Here is a 20335-nt window from a genome sequence, read left to right as displayed (position 1 = left end):
CTGCTGAGATTTTCCAGTCCTTGGCATTTTTATCTCAGATTTCCAGCATCTGCAGTTTCTTTTTTGATTTCTTCTTTTACACCTGCGCCTTTTATGGTCTTCCAGGCTTTCTGCAGTGTTGAGCTCTGGAGATGTTATTAGCTCCCCTTTTGTTACCCTAACATCCACAACATCCAGAGGGTGGCAGCTTTGGGAGTCTCACTCCCCCCCCCCTTCCCCCCCCCCCCAGAGGGAATATACTAACTGCCTCCCTCTGCTCTGACACTGATTTACCTTTAATTTTTTTTACATCTTAAATTTTATTTACAGCGTGGTAACAGGCCCGGCCCAACGAGTCCGCGCCGCCTATTTTAAACCCATATTAACCTACCCGTACATCTTTGGAATGTGGGAGGTATTCCCATCTACTTGTGCCAAGTCATATCTCAACATGGCTTTCCTCCACGTTAGAACTTCTGATCCAACTTTGCACGTAAGTGTCAAACTTAACTGAATTATAAATCACAGTCCTGAACTGCTACACTTTCCCAAGTTACGAAAAGGGAGGAAATAGCGAGAGAGTTTTCCTTACTTACGGAGACTGGGAATGTAACACGAGACATGTTGGTTTCTGATTTTGGCTTGTGCTCAGGAGAGGACGTTGACCCGAAGTACGAACGTTGCTGGGGTGATGTTTGATGATCTCGGTAAACTTGAATAAAGCTTCTTTCACATGGTCAGACGGAACAGAAACAGACCCGTTGTTCCCACCAACCCAACTACCCATTTACAATAATCCCACCCCTAATCCCATTTTATTCTCCCCCACATTCCCATCAATTTCTCCCAGATTCTGCCATTTACCTACACCCTTCACAGTGGCCAATCAACTTACCAACCCGCACATCTTTGAAGGCACAGGGGGACTGCAGATGCTGGAATCTGGAGCAAGAAACAATCTGCTGGAGGAACTCAGTGGGTCGAGCTGCACCTGTGGGAGGAAAGGAATTGTCGACGTTTTGGGTCGAACGATCGATTTCTCTCTCCATAGTTGCTGTTGGAAGCATTGTGCATTTTCCACTTTTACTTCAGATTTCTCCCCCTTTCAATAATCTTTGAATACAGAGGAGCGGAGTTGACAACATAATGATGTTTTTTTTTAACCGAAGAAATATCAGTCCAGTTTTTTTTCGAAGTTTTTGGTTTGCTTTTGCTTATTTTTTTTTGATTTGGGGGTTCTCTTTTCATATAATTAAATCTCTTTTCAATTTTTTTTGTATCACGCTCACTCAGCAACAGCGTGGGAGGTCCAGATTACACAGTTTACTCCTTGTGAGTATATATATATATATTAACTGTTATTGTAATCCCGATCTCTTCGCACCATGTGTATAATCACTAATGTTATGTATATTAATTTGAATTAATTTGAGATTCAATAAAAAGATTGAAAAAGGAAGAAAGATTTCTCCATCTGCATTGGTTTTTCCTGAGAAAAAGGTTTTTCTGCACTCGCAGTTGAATCCATTTTCTTCTCTGCGGGCTCAAGGTCCCCTCGACTTTTACCTCAACCTCTGTGCCCGCCCGCATTTGCAAACTGGAGACAAAAAAACAGGTCACGGGGAGAACGTGCAAACTCCACACCCACAGCGCCGGAGGTCAGGATTGAACCTGGGGTTGCTGGAGCTGTGAGGCAGCAGCTTTTCCAGCGATGCCACTGGCTTTCCCTTGCAATAACCAATTCAAGGAGTCTCTCATCTTTCCCCGCTTAAGGGAATTCCTGCTGAAGTTCTGTCGTTTTGTGGCTGTGGGTGGTCAGCAAGATCCCACACACAGCAGTGAGGTGATTGACTGTTTTGTTGTTGATCCCAGGACAAAGCCCCAGCGTAGAGGCCAATATCTCCCAGCGTGACACTGGTGCTGGGTGAGCTCTGGAATCTGGACTGAAGCCCGGAGCAACCACTGCCTATGGCCTACCCCACACCCCACCTCCAAAATCACCGATGCCCAACTCAAATTATCTCTGCAATAAAATTATTAACTTTGAATTAAACCATGTAATGGTGGAAACACTTCTAACCTCTCCCTGCTTCAATCCGAGGTGTCCACCTGCTTTAAGAAGACCACTATCATCCCAGTACTGAAGAAAAGCAGGGTAACATGCCTCAATGACTACCGACCAGTGGCTCTGACATCTACTGTCATGAAGTGCTTTGAGAGGCTGGTCATGGCACGCATCAACTCCAGCCTCCCAGACAACCTCGACCCACTGCAATTCGTCCATCGCCGAAACAGGTCCATGGTGGATACCATCTCCCTGGCCCTACACTCAGCTCTGGAGCATCTGGACAGTAAAGACACCTACATTAGACTATTGTTTATTGACTACAGCTCTGCCTTCAATACTATAATTCCAAGCAAACCCATCACCATCACCTGGGACTCAACACCTCCCTCTGCAACTGGATCCTTGACTTTCTAACCAACAGATCGCAATCAATGAGGATAGGCAGCAATACCTCCAGCACGATTATTCTCAACACTGGTGCCCCACAAGGCAGCATCCTCAGCTCTCTACTCCCTAAACACTCATGACTGTGTGGCCAGATTCTGCTCTAACCCCATCTACAAGTTTGCAGATGATACCACCGTAGTGGGCTGTATCTCAAATAACGATGAGTCAGAGTACAGGAAGGAGATAGAGATCGTATTAACATGGTGTCATGACAACACCCGTTCCCTCAATGTCAGCAAAACAAAAAAGATGGTCATTGACCAGGAAGGGGATGGTGCACACACTTCTGTCTGCATAAATGGTGCTGGGGTCAAGAGGGTTGAGAGTTTCAAGTTCCTGGGATTGAACATCACCAATAGCCTGTCCTGGTCCAACCATGTTGACACCAGCACCTCTACTTCCTCAGGAAGCTAAAGAAATTTGGCTTGTTCCCGTCAACTCTCACCAATTTTTAATCGATACACCAGAGAAAGCATCCTATCTGGATGCATCATGGCTTGGTATGGCAACTGCTCTGCCCAGGATCGCAACATACTGCAGAAAGTTGTGGACACAGCCCAGCACGTCACGGACACCAGCCTCCCCTCCACTTCTCACCGCTTCAGTACAGCAGTCAGCATAATCAAAGACCCCACCCACCCCAGACATTCTCTCTTCTCCCATCGGGCAGAAGCTACAAAAGCCTGAAAGCGCGTACCATCAGGCTCAAGGACAGCTTCTATCCCACTGTTATAAGACTATTGAATGGTTCCCTTATACGATAAGATGGACTCCTGACCTCACAATCTACCTCGTTGTTACCTTGCACCTTACTGTCTACCTGCACTGCACTTTCTCTGTAGCTGTGACGCTCTATTCTGCATTCTGTTATTGTTTCTACCTTGTACTACCCCGATGCACTGTTGTAATGAATTGACCTGTACGAACAGTATGCAAAACAAGTTTCTTGCGGTACCTCGGTACATGAGACAATAATAGACCAATTTTATACTCAGCCAGTCAAGCAGCATCTGTGAAGAGAGTTAATGTTTGAGTAGAAAGATCCTTCATCAGATAGCCTTACAGGAGAACTAGCCAGTGCTAACACAACCAGGAAAAGTGAGTTACCTGAAAATGTTGAATTCAATATCGAGCCTGATGGAAGAGGAGGTGCTGTTCCTCAAGCAACAGCTGTGGGACAGAAACACTGGCAGGGATCAAACATCTGTTTTGCTCTGTACTGCAGAGACAATTGCAAGATCAGCAAAGTGCGTTTCAAACAAAAAAAAAGAAACCGTTCATGGGAAAGCGAGAGAAGAAGCTAGTTTAAATCTGCAGGGCAAAGAGGAGATCGCTGATAGGTTGGAGCCCTAAGGTTACCCAGGTGACTTGAGCCATTTGGTTAATAGATTGATGATGACAGAGAGGGAGGGAGAGAGAACAAAATCTTACAGCAGGCCCTTTTGGCCCAACTCATCCATGCCAACAGTGTTGCCCGGCGAGCTAGTCCCATCTGCCTGCGTTTATTTGGCCCAGAGTCCTCTAAACCTCTCCTATCCATGTACTTATCTAGATGGCTTTTAAACGTTGCTAATGTGCCCGCCCCAACCGCTATTTCTGGTAGCTCGTTCCAAATACGCACCACCCTTGGCGTGAAGAAACCGCCACTGATGTCCCTCTTAAATCTCTCACTTCTGATCTTAAACCTATGCCCTCCTGTTTTTGGCATTCCTGCCCTGGGAAAAAATGTGCTTTCACCCTGTCGATGCCCTGCATGATCTTATATATCTCTATCAGGTCACCCCTCAATCCCATGTTCCAGGGAATAAAGTCCTAGTTTACACAACCTCTCCTTGCAACTCAGGCCTCCAAGTCCAGGCAATGTCCTGGTAAATCTCTTCTGCACTTTTTCCAGTTTAATAACATCTTTCCCATAACAGGGTGACCAAAACTATCAAGGCTCTGAAACGCCGGTCAGAGCTGTTGCGGAACCTGATACCAAATGGAGGACACTGGAAATGTTCAGGTGGTGTCCAAGGAGGGAGGAAAACCATTCTGTCTTACAGAGGGGTCACCTTATAGCGGAAAGAGCCAGTTCTAATACAACCAGTGTGTTATCTGAAATGGTTTGATTCAGTATCGTCCTGAAGGCTGCGGGGATGGAAGATGAGATGCCGTTTCTGAAAAAACGGATGTGGGACCTCGACACTGCCAGGGATCAATCAGCTATGTTTTTCCACTCTCCCTGTGTCTGCGTGGGTTTCTTCCGGGTGCTCCGGGTTCCTCCCACATTCCAAAGACGTACGGGTTAGGAAGTTGTGGGTGCGCTACGTTGGCGCCGGAAGCATGGCGACACTTGCGGGCTGCCTCCCAGAACACTCTACGCAAAAAGATGTATGTCACTGTGTGTTTCAATGTACATGTGACTAATAAAGAAATCTTATCTTATCAATTGCAAACTGGACAATTACAAGACCGTTTCTAAAACAGAATGTTTATTAGGTCCAGAATATTAAACACAGCCAAGTTACTTGGGTTATTAACCCCAGTAGAAACAAACCCCCAACTGTGCCCAATAACCAGAGTTTAATTCTGTAACAGCAGAAGTAACTGCAGAATCCACTGCCCCCTGATTGTAATATTTGAGTATTCCAGATACAGCATATTTAAGTTTTCTCCTGGGTGTGAACTCGCTGGTGCCTCAGGAGATTGGATGACCGAGTGAATCCCATTCCGCACTCGGGACAGGTGAACGGTTTCTCCCTGGTGTGGACCCGCTGGTGCTTTAGTAGGTGGGACGACTGAGTGAACTTCTGCCCACACTCGGAGCAGGTGAAGGGCCGCTGCCCGGTGTGGACCCGCTGGTGTTTCATCAGGCTGGACGACCTGGTGAATCCCTTCCCACACTCGGAGCAGGTGAAAGGCCTCTCCCCGGTGTGGACCCGCTGGTGGATCAGCAGGCTGGAGGAACGAGCGAATCCCTTCCCACATTCCGGGCAGGTGAGCGGCCTTTCTTTGCTGTGAGTCCGCTGGTGTCTGAGCAGGTAAGCAGCAGCAGCAAACCTTTTCTCACACTGGGAGCAGGCGAACGGCCTCTCTCCCGAGTGCGTCCGCTGGTGTGTCTCCAGGTGGGACGACTGAGTGAATCCCTTCCCGCACTTGGAGCAGGTGAATGGCCACAGCCTGGTGTGAACCCGCTGCCGGTGGGTCACCAGGTTAGAGGAGTAAATGAATCCCTTCCCGCACTCAGTGCAGATATACGACCTCTCCCCAGTGTGAACTCGCTGGTGCCTCTGGAGGTCGGATGACCAAACGAATGCCTTTCTGCACATGGAGCAGGCGAATGGCTTTTCACCAGTGTGAACTTGCTGGTGTCTCAGCAGGATGGATATCCGGATAAACCCCTTCCCGCACTCAGAGCAGGTGAATGGCTTCTCCCCGGTGTGAATTCGCTGGTGTATCACCAGGTCGGATGAGCGGGCAAATCCCTTGCCACACTCAGAGCAAGTAAATAATTTCTCAGTGGTGTGAAGTCGCTGGTGGATGACCAAGTCAGAGGACTGGGTGAACCCCTTCCCACACTCCGCGCAGGTGAACGGCCGCTCCCCGGTGTGGACCCGCCGGTGTATCACCAGGTTGGACAAGCGGGTGAACCCCTTCCCGCACTCGGAGCAGGTGAACGGCCTCTCTCCGGTGTGAAGCCGCCGGTGTATCACCAGGTTGGACGAGCGGGTGAATCCTTTCCCGCACTCGGAGCAGGTGAACGGCTTCTCCCCAGTGTGGACCCGCTGGTGGGTCACCAGGTTGGCCGAGCGAGTGAACCCCCTCCCACAGTCACTGCAGGTGAACGGCCTCTCCCCGCTGTGATCCCGCTGGTGTCTCAGTAGGTCACTGGATCGCTTGAAGTGTTTGCCACATTTGGGGCATTGAAGTGGGTCCATTGCTGTGGAGACAAGGAGTGTGTGAATCAATGGTTAGATAGCATAGTGGCATTCAAGAGGTCTCTAGACAGGCACATGAATATGCTGGGAATGTAAGGACATGGATCAAGTGCAGGCAGAAGGGATATACATTCAACTTGGCATTGTGTTCAGCACAGACACTGTGGGCCAAATGGCCCGTTCCTGTGCTGCAGCATACAGAACGATGCAGGGACTCACAGAGAGTGGGGGGTTGTGTGGAACGGTTTGTAGAAGCGATACATTCAAGACATTCAAGAGACTCTTAGATAGGCACATGGATGATGGAAAAATGGAGGGGTTGGTGGGAGGGAAGGGTTAGATAGATCTTAGGGTAGGTTAAACGTCGGCGCAACATGGTGGGCCGAAGGGCCTGTACTGTGCTGCAATGTTCTATGTTGTAAACCTAGCAGGTCGGGCAGCATCTGTGGAGGGGAATGGACAGCCGATGTTTCAGACACATGTCCGTTGTGTGTGACTGAACGTAGATCAGCCCACAAGGGGGTGAAGGACTGATGCAGGCTCTGGGAGCTCGTAGCAGCCCCCACCCCAGAAACCACGTGGGGTCCCGGTCCCGGACCCCGGGAGTCCCTCCCACTCCTCACTGGAGGGGTCCGAGCAGCAGCCCTGGCCCAGGATGTCCCGCTGGGTCCCGGCGGCCGGCGCATGCGCGCTGGGGGGCAGGCGCGGAGGGCTGTGAATCATTCGCACCGGGACCCGGGTCACCCCCTGGAAATGGGGGTGAGCGGGCTGGTGGTTCCCCTACCCCCGAGTGGAGCTGGAGATCGAAAACAAAGAATTTGGGTTAAACCAAGTACATACAAAAGAAATCCTCGAACTGAGAAATAAGTGCAGATGTTGGCAGGAAAAGCAGGAAATAATCAGCAGTCAAACTACATCTGTGGAGAGAAACACATAAAACGCTGGAGGAACTCAGCAGGTCAGGCAGCATCTATGGAGGATATCTGCCATTCCCCCGGTGGATCTGCTCTCCCCTCCTGCCCCTGCACCTGGCTATCACTGTCTCTTACCTGCATCTATCACCACCCTGTGCCCACCCCGCCTCCCCTCCTTTGTCCACCTATCACTGCTCTGCTTTTCCCTCCTATATATCGGGCTTCCCCTTTTCCTATCTTCAGTCCCGAAGAAGGGTCCTGACCCGAAACGTTGACCGCCTGCTTTTCTCCATGGATGCTGCCCGGCCTGCTGAGCCCCTCCAGCGTCATCGCGTTTCTCATCTACGGAGGGAAATGGACAGTCGACGTTTTGGGCCGAGACACTTCTTTAGGACCTTGGTGTCCATTGCCCTCCGTGGATGCAGATTACCAGCATCTGCCGTCTCTCCTGCGTCTCCTCTGTGGAGAGAAATGTGTTTCAGTTCGGTTAACGCTTCAGACCGACGACTTTTCAGAAAGATCCAAAGTTCACGCCTTAAGTTACATTCCTAATCTTTGCTAACGGATAAATCTCTCTATTTTCTGCCCTTCTGAGGTGGCTGAGATGCATTTAACCTAACGTTAAAAAACATTTAATTTGTCCACTTTTAAAGATGTTGGATCTCTTCCTATTTTCGTCTCCAACTTTGTCATATTTAATATTTTAAACTCTTCCTCCTAAACAGAAGCGCGTGTAAAGTCCTCCACATTCGTGAGGTTTGGTGCGAAGTATTCATTTAGAACCTGACACGTCTTCTGCCAAAACATTCAGGTTACTGCTCCGATCTCTGATTGGCGGCCTCCTTTCTTTCGTTATCCTCTTTCTGTTCAGATATTTCTAAAACATTTTCAACTCTCCCTTGATTTTATCTGTCAACATCCCCCGCCACCCACCCCCCAAACCCCGTACCCATCCCCCAATCCCACCCCCATGGAGACTGCAGACGCTGGAATCTGGAGCCAAAAACCGAGCTGCCAGAGGAACTCAGCGGGTCAGGCAGCATCTGTGGTGGGGAAACGGAGTCGACGTTTCTGGTCGGGACCCTTCACTTGGACTGGATGGGTAGAGGGGGGGATGGCCAGTGTAAAGAGGTGAGGGGATGCAGGGCGATGGACAGATGGAGTCGGAGGAAGGAGCTGAGGGCGGACAGAGCGACACAGGCTGGGAGGCGATAGGTGGAATGTGATAGGAAAGGAAGGTGAAGGGGATCCAAGTAAGGGAGGTACGGTGGGCAGATGGGAACATTAGCGGGAGGGACCCAGTGGGAGGAGTGTGTGGGTGATGGGCAGGTTAACTCAGAATCAGATTAAACTAGAATCAGGTTTATTATCACTGACAAATGATGTGAAACTTGTTGTTTTGCGGCAGCAGCACAGTGCAGAGATAAAATTAAATTACAAAAAGAAATAAATAGTGCAAAAACAAAAGGAATAACGAGGTGGTGTTGATGGGTTCATGGACCATTCAGAAATCCGATGGCGGAGGGGAAGAAGCTGTTCCTGAAACGTTGAGTGTGGGACATCAGGCTCCTGTACCCCCTCCCCGATGGTAGTAACGTCAAGAGGGCATGTCCTGGGTGGTGAGGTTACTTCGTCCTTACACTGCCTCTTGAAGATGTTCTCAGTGGTGGGAGGGTTGTGCCCGTGAGTAGGTGGTGGGAGGGGAAAGAAACTGGATGAAAGGGGATGGGGTGGTGTGTGTGTGTGTGTGTGTGTGTGTGTGTGTGTGTGTGTGTGTGTGTGTGTGTGTGTGTGTGTAGGAGAACCCAGATAGATCAAGAGAGAGAAAGGGACACAGAGGGAGAAGCAGGTAGTGACTCCCGACCAGTGGCTCTGACATCCACCCATCACGTCTTTGCTCTACCACTGTTCCAATTAATGTCAGGGTAGTTGCACAAACCTCTCTGGACGTTTGCTCCACTTTCTGTCGCACACTGTTTGGAGTCCGGCAGTGCACCACTGCCCAACCAACACACCCCATTTCGTGTTCTTACCGAATATGAGCTCCAGGTGGGAAATGTTGACCCGAAGTGATTAATTGAAGTGATCAGTCACAGCATTTAACATAAAAGAAATCGAATGAGCTGCCCGCGGAAAACATACCGTTCGATGAGGACACGTTCCTTCTCGCCGCTTGTGAAGCTGCCGGTGTGGATTTTGTTCCGCGGTGCAATGGCGGCTTCCGATACCCAGAATGCTCCAGGACACGGAATACGCTCTGCCCACTCAGCAGATGATCCCTGATGCAGGGTTTCGACCCGAAACGTCGACAATTCCTGTCCCCCTCCCACAGACGCTGCTCGGCCCGCTGTGTTCACCGGCAGGTTGCTTGTTGCTCCAGCTTCCAGTATGTGCAGACTCCGTCGAGCAAATAATTTGTTAAAGGCTGCAGACGCGGATAAGTGAACCCGGTTTCAATGCAGCAAAGGTGTTTATAACTACGGAATCAGCGCCTCAGTGATACATATCGGTTAGTTCCTGAACTAGATGTTTGCCCCGTGCAACATACTGGGCGCAACGAAACACCCTTCTCCAAGTATGACTTGCCCTGTCGACCAATGGGAGGGCCTGGAGGACCGGTCCTCCAACCAATCCGAGTGCCGGGGCGGAGCTCAGTCCTGGTCTGAGGCGGAAGTCATTGGTACAAAGGCAGCACCGTAACTGGAAGGAAGGGGAGGAATTATCATCGGAGAAGAATGTCCAGGTGTAATTGGGCCGCTCAAGGCGGACAAATTCTCTCGTCCCGATGGCCTGCATCGTAGGGTCCAAAAAAAGCGCCTCTCTGTCCATGTGTTAGATAGTCACATGATGTTCACATGCGTCTAACAGCCTCTGGGACGCCGCTATCGTATCTGCTTCTGCCACTGCCCCTGGCAGCCCGTTCCAGGCGCCTATCGCCCTCCGTTCACATCGCCTTTAAAACTTTACCCTTCTCACCTTAAATGCATGCCCTCTAGTAATCGCCATTTCTACCCTGGGAAAAAGATTCTGACCTTCTACCCTAGCTATGCCTCTCATAATTTTATAAACATCCATCAGGTCTACCCTCAGCCTCCCAACCTCCAGAGAAAACAACCCAAGTTTGCCCAACCTTTAATCCTGGTAAACCTCTTCTGCAGCCTTTCTAAAGCCTTCACGTCCTTCCTGTAATGGGTATTGGTTTATTATTGCATACCATTCGTACAGATCAATTCACTACACAGTGCATTGAGGTAGGTCAGGGTAAAATCAATAACGGAATGCAGAGTAAAATGTCACAGCTGCAGAGGAAGTGTAGTGCAGGTAGACAAGGTCATAACAAGGTAGATTGTGAGGTCAAGAGTCTGTCTCATCATATGAGGGAACCATTCAATAGTCTTATCACAGTGGGATAGAAGCTGTCCTTGAGCCTGATGGCATGTGCCATCAAGGTGACCAAAATTGCACAAAAATTTGAAGTTTTTTTTAAGCAGGGATAATAATTGTTCATTGATTGTACAGCTAAAATAAGGATTTAAACAAAAGGAGCAAAATGGTGGAATCTTCAGACAGAGACGAGACCATCCTACATAGCCAGGTTGAGGGAGAGAGGGAGAACATACTGGTGAAGTCTGACACAAAACACACTGACCTACCCACAGATAGCACAGGTTGTTCTGCAGAGATTGCGACTTCCATCAAGGAACAACACGTAGTGGGCCCTGTTAGCCACTGCTCACAGACTCCAGTGTGTCAGTTGTGGCTCAGTCTCAGTAAAGCAACAATGTGGGTCAATGTCAAATCATTTTGAGTTAGTGCTGTGAGTGATAATACAAGACCCACAAAAGACAACAGCGCAAACTATTGGAAGTGATTAGTGAGAAATTGGGAAACCCCTCCAGTGGATTCGGGGCTTAGAGATACCAGGGAGGGTGTAATTCAGTGGAGCCTCACAGAGGAACAAGGACCAGGGGCTGAGATGGTTGGGAATTTGAAAGTGTAGCAGTGGGGAGTTCCAGGGAGAATTTTTATGGGATGAAAACTGAAGGAAGTCAATGAATTGATCTGTACGAACCAAAATTTTTTCACTGTACCTCAGTGCGTGACAATTATAAACCAATACCAGTAGCTATTTCAGGAGGAGGGCAGGGAACTCAGAAGTGTTGAAAGGAAAGTTTTATTGCTGAGGATGAGATGAATGAAGACTCTTCATATGCTCCCCCAACTCTCTCTCCCCCTCAATCTTCTTTCACTGAGATCAGAGTCCGGTTTGGCCCTCACCATATTGGCACACTCGCTTCCCCGAAGGGAACTGGTGAACCAGCTCCACTTGTACGACAATCCACCTCCATCCACTCCCCTGATGATTCGTGCATCCCATTTTCCGGTTTTAAATCTATTTTTCAGGATATCAGGATCGGAAGATTCATAGACAGGAAGCTCAAACCAAACACCGTTTCAGGACCAGTGAAGACGGATATCAGGAATTACCGAGGGATCTTGGTCAGCTGAGTAAGTGGGCAGAGGAATGGCAAATGGAGTTTAATTCGGAGAAGTGCGGGGTGTTGCATTTTGGGAAGACAAATGAGGGTAGGACTTTCACAGTGAACGGCAGGGCCCCAGGGAGTGTTGTAGAACAGAGGGGCCTTGGACCGCAAGTACATGGTTTCCTAAAAGTGGCGTCACAGGTAGACTGGGTGGTGAAGAAGGCTTTTGACACACTGGCCTTCATCAGTCAAGGCACTGATGTTACATTGCAGTTGTATAAGACGTTGGTGAGGTTGCATTTGGAATATTGTGTTCAATTTTAGTCACTCTGCTATAGGAATGATGCAATTAAGCTGGAAAGAGTGCAGAGTAGATTTACGAGGATGTCGCTGGGACTCAAGGGACTGAGTTATGGAGAGAGGTTGAGCAGGTTGGGACTTCTTTCACTGGAGTGTAGGAGAATGAAGGGTGATCTTATAGACGTGTATAAAATCATGAGGGCCATAGATATGGTGGATGCGCACACTCTTTCCCAGGGTTGGGGAACCAAGAACCAGAGGGCATAGGTTTAAGGTGAGAGAGGAGAGGTTTAATAGGAACCCGAGGGACAACCTTTTCACCCAGAGAGTAGTCAGTGTGTGGAATGAGCTGCCAGAGGAAGTGGTTGAGGCAGGTACATTTAAAAGGTACTTGGACAGGTACATGGATAGGAAAGGTTTAGAGGAATATGGGCCAAATCTGGGTAAATGGGACTAGCTTAGATGGGAATCTTTGTTGGTATGGTCCAGTTGGGCCAAAGGGCCTGTTTCCGTGCTGTAGGGCTCTATGACCAGCCAGAGTCACTCCATCCATCATTGGCCTTGAATTTGGAAGCAAAAAAGCTTCATTCGCAATGGGGAGAAAATGGTCCACGTGTTCTGAGTGTGGTCGAGGCTTCAGCCGGCCATCTGCCCTGTCGGAACACCAGAGCAGTCACGTCGGGGAAGAAGCTGTGGGAAGGGAATCAATTATCCATCCCTCCTCACTTCATTACTGAGGTCACACTCAGGCGAAGCCATTCACCTGCTCAGTTTGCGGGAGAGGATTCTTTCAGGTGTCCAGCTTTCTCTCCTACCAGTGGGGAGAAGCCATTCACCTGCTCCAAGTGTGAGCAGGGGCTCTGCAGTGCAGAATCACCGGCAGGTTCACAAGTGGCTCAAGGTTTGGATTCTGCCGCTATTAATGACGTCCGGGATTGACCCACATTCTCTCTCCTGCAATTGTGATTTGTTTCAGTCTGTGTTAATCACCTGAGAGCTCCGATGGAGATGGGGCATCTCAGTAAAGTCAAATAAAGCTGGTTTCTCTTTAACAGCCAGTTCAAGGAGACTTTGCAGTCTCTCCCAAGTTGAGGCTAAGTTTACTTAACCTCTGGTCCCATGGTTTAGTGCCAGTGGGTGCTCAGCAAGATCCCACACTAAACAATCAGATGATTGGCAGCCTTGTTGTTGGTTGAAGCAGAGAGTTATAGACACAGCTCAGCACGTCGCGGAAACCAGCCTCCCCTCCATGGACTCTGTCTATACTTCTCACTGCCTCGGTAAAGCTGCCGACATAATTAAAGACCCCTCCCACCCTGGATAGTCTCTCTTCTCCCACGTCCCATCGGGTAGAATATACAAAAGGCTGAAAGCACATACACCAGGCTGAAGGACAGCTTCTATCCTGCTGTTCTCATTGAATTGGACCTCTTGTACAATAAGATGGACTCTTGACCTCACAATCTACCTCGTTATGGCCCTTGCACCTTATTGTCTACCTGCACTACACCTTCTCTGTAACTGTAGCACTTTATTCTGCCTTCTGTAATTTTTTTCTATAAAACCGTAAGACATAGGAGCAGAATTAGACCATTCGGTCCATCGAGTCTGCTCTGCCATATTTATGGCTGATTTATTTTTCCCTCTCAACCCCATTCTCCTGCCTTCTCCCCGTAACCTTTGACGCCCTTACTAATCAAGAACCTATCAACCTCCGCTTTAAATATACCCAATGACTTGGCCTCCACAGATTCCACATAATGAATTCCACAGATTCAGCACCCTCTGGCTAAAGAAATTGCTCCTCATCTCTGTTCTAAAGGGACGTCCTTCTATTCTGAGGCTGTGTCCTCTGGTCCTAGACTCTCCCACTGCTGGAAACATCCTCTCCACATCCACTCTATCCAGGCCTTTCAATATTCATAAGGTTTCAATGAGAATCCTCCCCCCCGCAATCCTTCTAAAATCCATCGAGTACAGGCCCAGAGCCGTCAAACACTCCTCATATGTTAATCCTTTCATTCCTGGGACGATTCTTGTACTCCGAACTCTCTCTAATGCCAGCACATCCTTCCTTAGATATGGGGCCCAAAACTGCTCTCAATACTCCAAATGTGGTCTGACCAATGCCTTATAGAGCCTCAACATTACATCCTTGCTTTTATATCCTAGTCCTCGTGAAATGAATGCTAACATTGCATTTGTCTTCCTTACTACCGACTCAACCTGCAAGGTAATCTTTAGGGAATCCTGTAGGGGGTGGGGGATAGATGGGGGTGTGGGGGGTTAGGTGGGGGAGTTGGGGTGTGGGGGTGGTACCAGTTATCTGAAGAAACTGGGATCGTAATCCTAGGGAAGGGAAAGATCCGGTGGAGGAGAGGACACAAGGGGAAAGGGGAAACCAGTGGAGGGCGGGCTTGTTACCCAGGGGACATGGAATGAATGAAACGCCATTAGATCCAGGGGTGAGACTGGGGCAAGTACAGTGCTGCAATTGAAAATCCACGGTCCGAAAATGTGGTAGAAGCTGTTTCAACGATAATCTTCAAACGGTGGGTGGATACAGCCTGGAGCGATGACGTTCACCAGTGAGTGGGGTTGGAGTCGTATCAAGTTAATTTCCTGCTCCCTAATCCAGTTGGATTCCCCGTCATGACTGGCAGTTGTTTCTGTCTATGAGTAGCCACTCTCCCCCCCCTACTCCATATCGATCAGCGTGATTCCTTCCTCACCATCCCGAGCGATCCCAGACTGTCCGGGGGCCATTCCTGGTCTTCACCCTTCCATCTGTCCTGACCAATGTGTACCCTTCAGCTAACACCGCGCACACCTTGTCGGGTGACCCTCGCCCTGCTCCCCGTGGCATCTTGCTGTGCACACGTTGGCTGCTGCAGACCCCACATTCCAGCAGCGACAACAATGCAAATCCCATCTCCAACGGGACCCCACCACCAAGCATATATTCCCCTCCCCACCCCTCTCACAGGGACCGCTCTCTCTGCGACTCCCTCGTTCACTCCTCCCTCCCCCACCCATCCTGATCCTACCCCGGGGACTTCCCACTGCCCCTACACCACCTCCATCCAGGGACCCAAACAGTCCTTTCAGGTGAGACAGAGATTCACCTGCACCTCCCTTAATATCATCTACTGCATTCGGTGCTCCAAGTGTGGCCTCCTCTACATTGGCGACACCAAACGCAGACTGGGCGACCGCTTCGCAGAACACCTGCGCTCCGTCCGTAACTGCGATCTGCATCTCCCCGTTGCCGGTCACTTCAACTCCCCCTCCCACACTATCACTGACATGTCAGTCCTCGGCCTCCTCCACTGCCAGGAGAATTCCAAGCGCAAACTGGAGGAACAGCACCTAACAGCATGAACATTGAATTCCCCCTGTTTAAGTAATCCCCTCAAACCCACCCCCCTCCCCACACCTCCTGCAACTATGACTCTTCTTCCTTTTCCAAGCCTTTTTTCCTACCTTTTTTCTCTCCCTACCTTTGACCCATCCCCCAGTGGATCTGCTCTCCCCTCCTCCCCCGCACCTGCCTATCACTGTCTCTTACCTGCATCTACCTATCACCACCCTGTACCCACCCCGCCTCCCCTCTTTTGTCCACCTATCACTGCTCTGCTTTCCCCTCCTATATATCGGGCTTCCCCTTTTCCTATCTTCAGTCCTGAAGAAGGGTCCTGACCCGAAACATTGACTGCCTGCTTTTCTCCACAGATGCTGCCTGGCCTGCTGAGTTCCTCCAGTATCATCGTGTTTTTCATCCAGATTCCAGTATCTGCAGTCCTTTGTTTCTCATTCAAAACTCCTTCAATGGCCGTAAGGCTCTGTGGGACGTCCCGAGACCGTCGATGGCACCTTATAAATGCACGCCTTCCTTTCTTTGGAGACACAAGAGACCACAGGCACTGGAATCTGGAGCGGCCTTCCTTTCTTTGTTGGGAAGGGGACACTGCAGCCGTGGCTCAGCGCTTCATCCCTTCCCCCGTCTTCCTCTCCGCTATGCTCACTGGTCCCCAGCTCCGCGCCCGATCCTGGTCAGGTTTTGCATTCCACCAGGACTGCTCCCTGACCCGTTCCTCCCACAATCCCCTCTGCCAAACCCCTCGCCCTCATATCCTATAACTTACAGGGGGGGCCATGCCCTGCTCTGGCCTGATACAGCCCCGAGTCCCACGTAAGCCACTGAACCCCAGTGGACAGGGCCCTTACCTGGAATGGTTCCTTCCCCCATCTCCTGTACACTGCCCCCACGCCCCTCCTCCTCAGCTGATGCCCTCTTCTCTGTCCACTGTAACGAAAATATTTTAAAATTCGTTCCTTGTTCTTTCCTGATTCAGCAGCAAGACGTATCTGCAAACAAAAGAGGCACTGTACACATAGAAACTACTTTATTAGAGTTATAGGAAATACAGAAAGGAGGAAGAATACTTAAAATACAGAAGGAAGCAAAATAATACTTATCAACCAGTCAATGAACCGATCTGTATAATGCCGGAGGGAACCTCAGGCATCTGACAGCCTCTCACGCAGCCTTCTGTCGGTGTCTCACCACCGGTTGTGACCCAGCCTCAGGGAAGGTCCCCATTTGCACAAAGAAGGTGCCCCCTTTTATACCCTTCAGAAACTTTTACCCCAATACTTTTCCATTCCTCAGTGGTACCAGCCTGTACCTTCTTATCAATCGTGACCTTCGGCCTGAACACCTAACTTAGAAACAGAGACAACGGGTCCGTAAAGAAGAAAACATTCTTCACCGGTATCCGATCTCAAGAATGTGCATCAGTTCTCAAAACATTCCCACAGTCCGAGCTGACACCATGTTGTCTGACAACTGCCATTTTGTGTCACACACGACTGCAGGAGGAATCAGAAATGACTTTTGGCTAATTTAACTTTTTCCTTACACTCCGCACCTCCCCATCCCTGCCCTGCTTCGATCCCTCTTTGGTTCCATTGAGCAGGCCCTCACGCTACCCTCAGACTCCATACATCAGGGCAGACTTGTCACCCTTTGAGGTTCCTGTGCCCTGGTAACTCGCCCGTGTGTGTGTCTCCCAGCTCCTTGTGCATCAGCTGATGCTATCTTTCAGCATTAAGTAGTGCTGGAAGGAAACAGTTAAAGTTCCCAAAGATTAGAGCACAGGGAATCATCGAACATAGAACACTACAGCACAGTACAGGCCCTTTGGCCCACAATGTTGTGCCGACATTTTATCCTGCTCTAAGAGCAATCTAACCTTCCCTCCCACATAGTCCTCCATTTCTCTATCATTCATGTGTCTATCTTAGAGTCTCTTATATGTCCCTAATGTATCTGCCCCCACAACTTCTGTGGGCAGTGTGTTCCACGCACCCACCACTCTGTGTAAAAAAACTTACCCCTGACATCCCCCTTATACCTTCCTCCCATCACCTTAAAATTATGTCCCCTTGTGTTAGCCATCGTCGCCCTGGGAAGACATCTTTGACTGTCCACTCGATCTATGCCTCTAAACATCTTGTGCACCTCTATCAAGTCATCTCTCATCCTCCTCTCCAAAGAGAAAAGCCCTAGCTCGCTCAACCTATCCTCATAAGACATGCTCTCCAATCCAGGCAGCATCCTGGTAAATCTCCTCTGCACCCTCTCTAAAGCTTCCACATCCTTCCTATAATGAGGTGACCAAAACTGAAAAGTGTGGGCTAACCAGAGTTCTATAGAGCTGCAACATTACCTCACGGCTCTTGAACTCAATAATCCGACGAATGAAGGCCAACACACCATACGCCTTGTTAACAACCCTATCGACCTGTGGAACATTGAGGGATCTATGGACGTGGACCCAAAGATCCCTCTGTTCCTCCACATCCCTGAGAATCCCTGAGACGAGCTCACAACGAACCATTGTCCAATCCTTCTGTCTGTGGTGAATCCTGCAGAGAATCCAGGAGAACCTTCTCTGACCGGAATGCAGCGGAATCTGGAACCCACTGCCTCAGGAAGTAGTTGGGGTAAAGAGCAGGGATGCATCGAAGGAGAAGGTAAATAAACACAGACCTGAGAAAGAAATACAAGAACATTCCAACGATTCTTAGACACTGACGCCGACTTCACCATCGGCAGAGACGCACCAACCACTGGAGGAGCTCAGCGGGTCGGGCAGCATCTATGGAGGGAAATGGACAGTCGACGTTTTGGGGTCGAGACCCTTCATCCGGACCTCCCTCTGTAACTGGATCCTTGACTTTCTGACCAACAGGTGCCCCTGGCCGTGTGCTCACATCTTATGCTGATCAGCTGGCGGGAGTATCTGCGGACATATTTAACTTCTCCCTGCTTCAATCTCAGGTTCCCATCTGTTTTAAGAAGACACTATCATCCCAGTACCAAAGAAAAGCAAGGTAACATGCCTCAATGACTACTGACCAGTGGCTCTGACATCCACTGTCATGAAGTGCTTTGAGAGGCTGGTCATGGCACATATCAACTTCAGCCTTCCAGACAACCTGGACCCATTGCAATTTGCCTATCGCCGAAACAGGTCTACAGTGGATGCCATCTCCCTGGCCCCACACTCAGCTCTGGAGCATCTGGACAGTAAAGACACCTACGTTAGACTATTGTTTATTGACTACAGCTCTGCATTCGATATTATAATTCCAAGCAAACTTGTCACCAAGATCTGAGACCTGGGACACAACACCTCCCCCTGTAACTGGATCCTTGACTTTCTAACCAATAGACCGCAATCAGTGAGGATAGGCAGCAATACCTCCAGCACGATTATTCTCAACCTGGTACCCCACAAGGCTGTGTCCTCAGCCCTCTACTCCCTATACATTCATGACTGCGTTGCCAGATTCTGCTCTAACTCCATCTACAAGTTTGCAGATGATACCACCGTTGTAGGCCGTATCTCAAACGGCGATGAGTTGGAGTACAGGAAGAAGATAGAGAGCTTAGTGGCTTGGTGTCATGACAACAACCTTTCCCTCAATGTCATCAAAACAAAAGAGCTGGTCATTGACTTCAGGAAAGAGGGTGGTGTACATGCACCTGTCTACATCAATGGTGCTGAGGTCGAGAGGGTTGAGAGCTTCAAGTTCCTGGAAGTGAACATCACCAATAGCCTGTCCAGGTCAAATCACGTTGATGCCACGGCCAAGAAAGCTCACGAGCCCCTCAACTTCCTCAGGAGGCTAAAGAAATTTGGTATGTCCCCTTCGACACTCACCAACTTTTATCAATGCACCATAGAAAGCATCTTATCTGGATGCATCACAGCTTGGTACAGCAACTGCTCTGCCCGTGACCGCAAGAAACTGCAGAGAGTTGTGGACACAGCCCAGCACATCACAGAAAGCAGCCTCCTCTCCTTGGACTCTGTCTTTACCTCTCGGTGAAGCAGCCAGCATAATCAGAGACCCCACCCACTCGGGTCGTTCTCTCCTCTTCCATCAGGCAGAAGATACAGGAGCCCGAGGGCACGTACCACCAGGCTCAAGGACAGCTTATATCCCACTGTGATAAGACTATTGAAAGGTTCCTTTATATGATGAGATGTCTATGACCTCACGATCTACCTTGTTGTGACCTTGCACCTTATTGCACTGCACTTTCTCTGTAGCTGTGACACTTTACTCTGTACTGTTATTGTTTTTACCTGTACTACCTCAATGCACTCTGTACTACCTCAACCTAACTGTACTGTGTAATGAATTGACCTTTACAATTGGTGTGCAAGACAAGTTTTTCACTGTACCTTGGTACAAGTGACAATAATTAACCAATACCAATCAGTGAGGAGAGGCAGCAATACCTCCAGCACGATTATTCTCAACACTGGTGCCCGACAAGGCTGTGTCCTCAGCCCTACCAATACAGGTCTCACCCCAAAACCTGGCCTGTTCATTTCCCTCCACAGATGCTGCCCGACCCACTGAGTTCCTCTAGCGTTTTGTGCATTGCTCTGGATTTCCAGGATCTGCAGTTTCACATCTCCCCATTGACATTGGCAGGTTCCACTGGCTAGTCTTTGTACTGTCCGGACTCTGGATTACAGAGACAATTGAGTACCTGAGACTGCATGTTTAACAAAAGAAACGGTTTACTGGCATGGATGCATAATATTATACTCCAGCCCAGTTATAGTCACATCACCAGAACCAGACCACAACTGTGCCTGGTAACAAGCGATTCAATCGAGGTTCTTACCAGCAGCAACA

At 49.3% G+C, this 20335-nt stretch overlaps 1 protein-coding gene across 1 annotated transcript in view; it reads right to left on the bottom strand.

Annotated features, from left to right (window-relative positions):
• The window catches only part of LOC127576619 (zinc finger protein 850-like), a 60865-nt gene extending 50963 nt beyond the window's left edge, over positions 1–9902 (bottom strand). Inside the window, exons 1-2 of the mRNA XM_052027200.1 lie at positions 9471–9902; positions 5141–6416 (exon numbers count right to left, since the gene is read on the bottom strand). Coding sequence (XP_051883160.1) covers positions 5141–6414 — 1274 coding nt within the window. The 5' untranslated portion in view covers positions 6415–6416; positions 9471–9902. The remainder of the gene's footprint in view (positions 1–5140; positions 6417–9470) is intronic.
• Between the last annotated feature and the right edge of the window lie 10433 nt (positions 9903–20335).

Source organism: Pristis pectinata, chromosome 12, assembly GCF_009764475.1.
Source record: "Pristis pectinata isolate sPriPec2 chromosome 12, sPriPec2.1.pri, whole genome shotgun sequence".
In the NCBI taxonomy this organism is placed as follows: domain Eukaryota; kingdom Metazoa; phylum Chordata; class Chondrichthyes; order Rhinopristiformes; family Pristidae; genus Pristis; species Pristis pectinata.
Note: the sequence above shows the minus strand (reverse complement) of the source record. Positions and strands in the feature narration are given on the sequence as shown.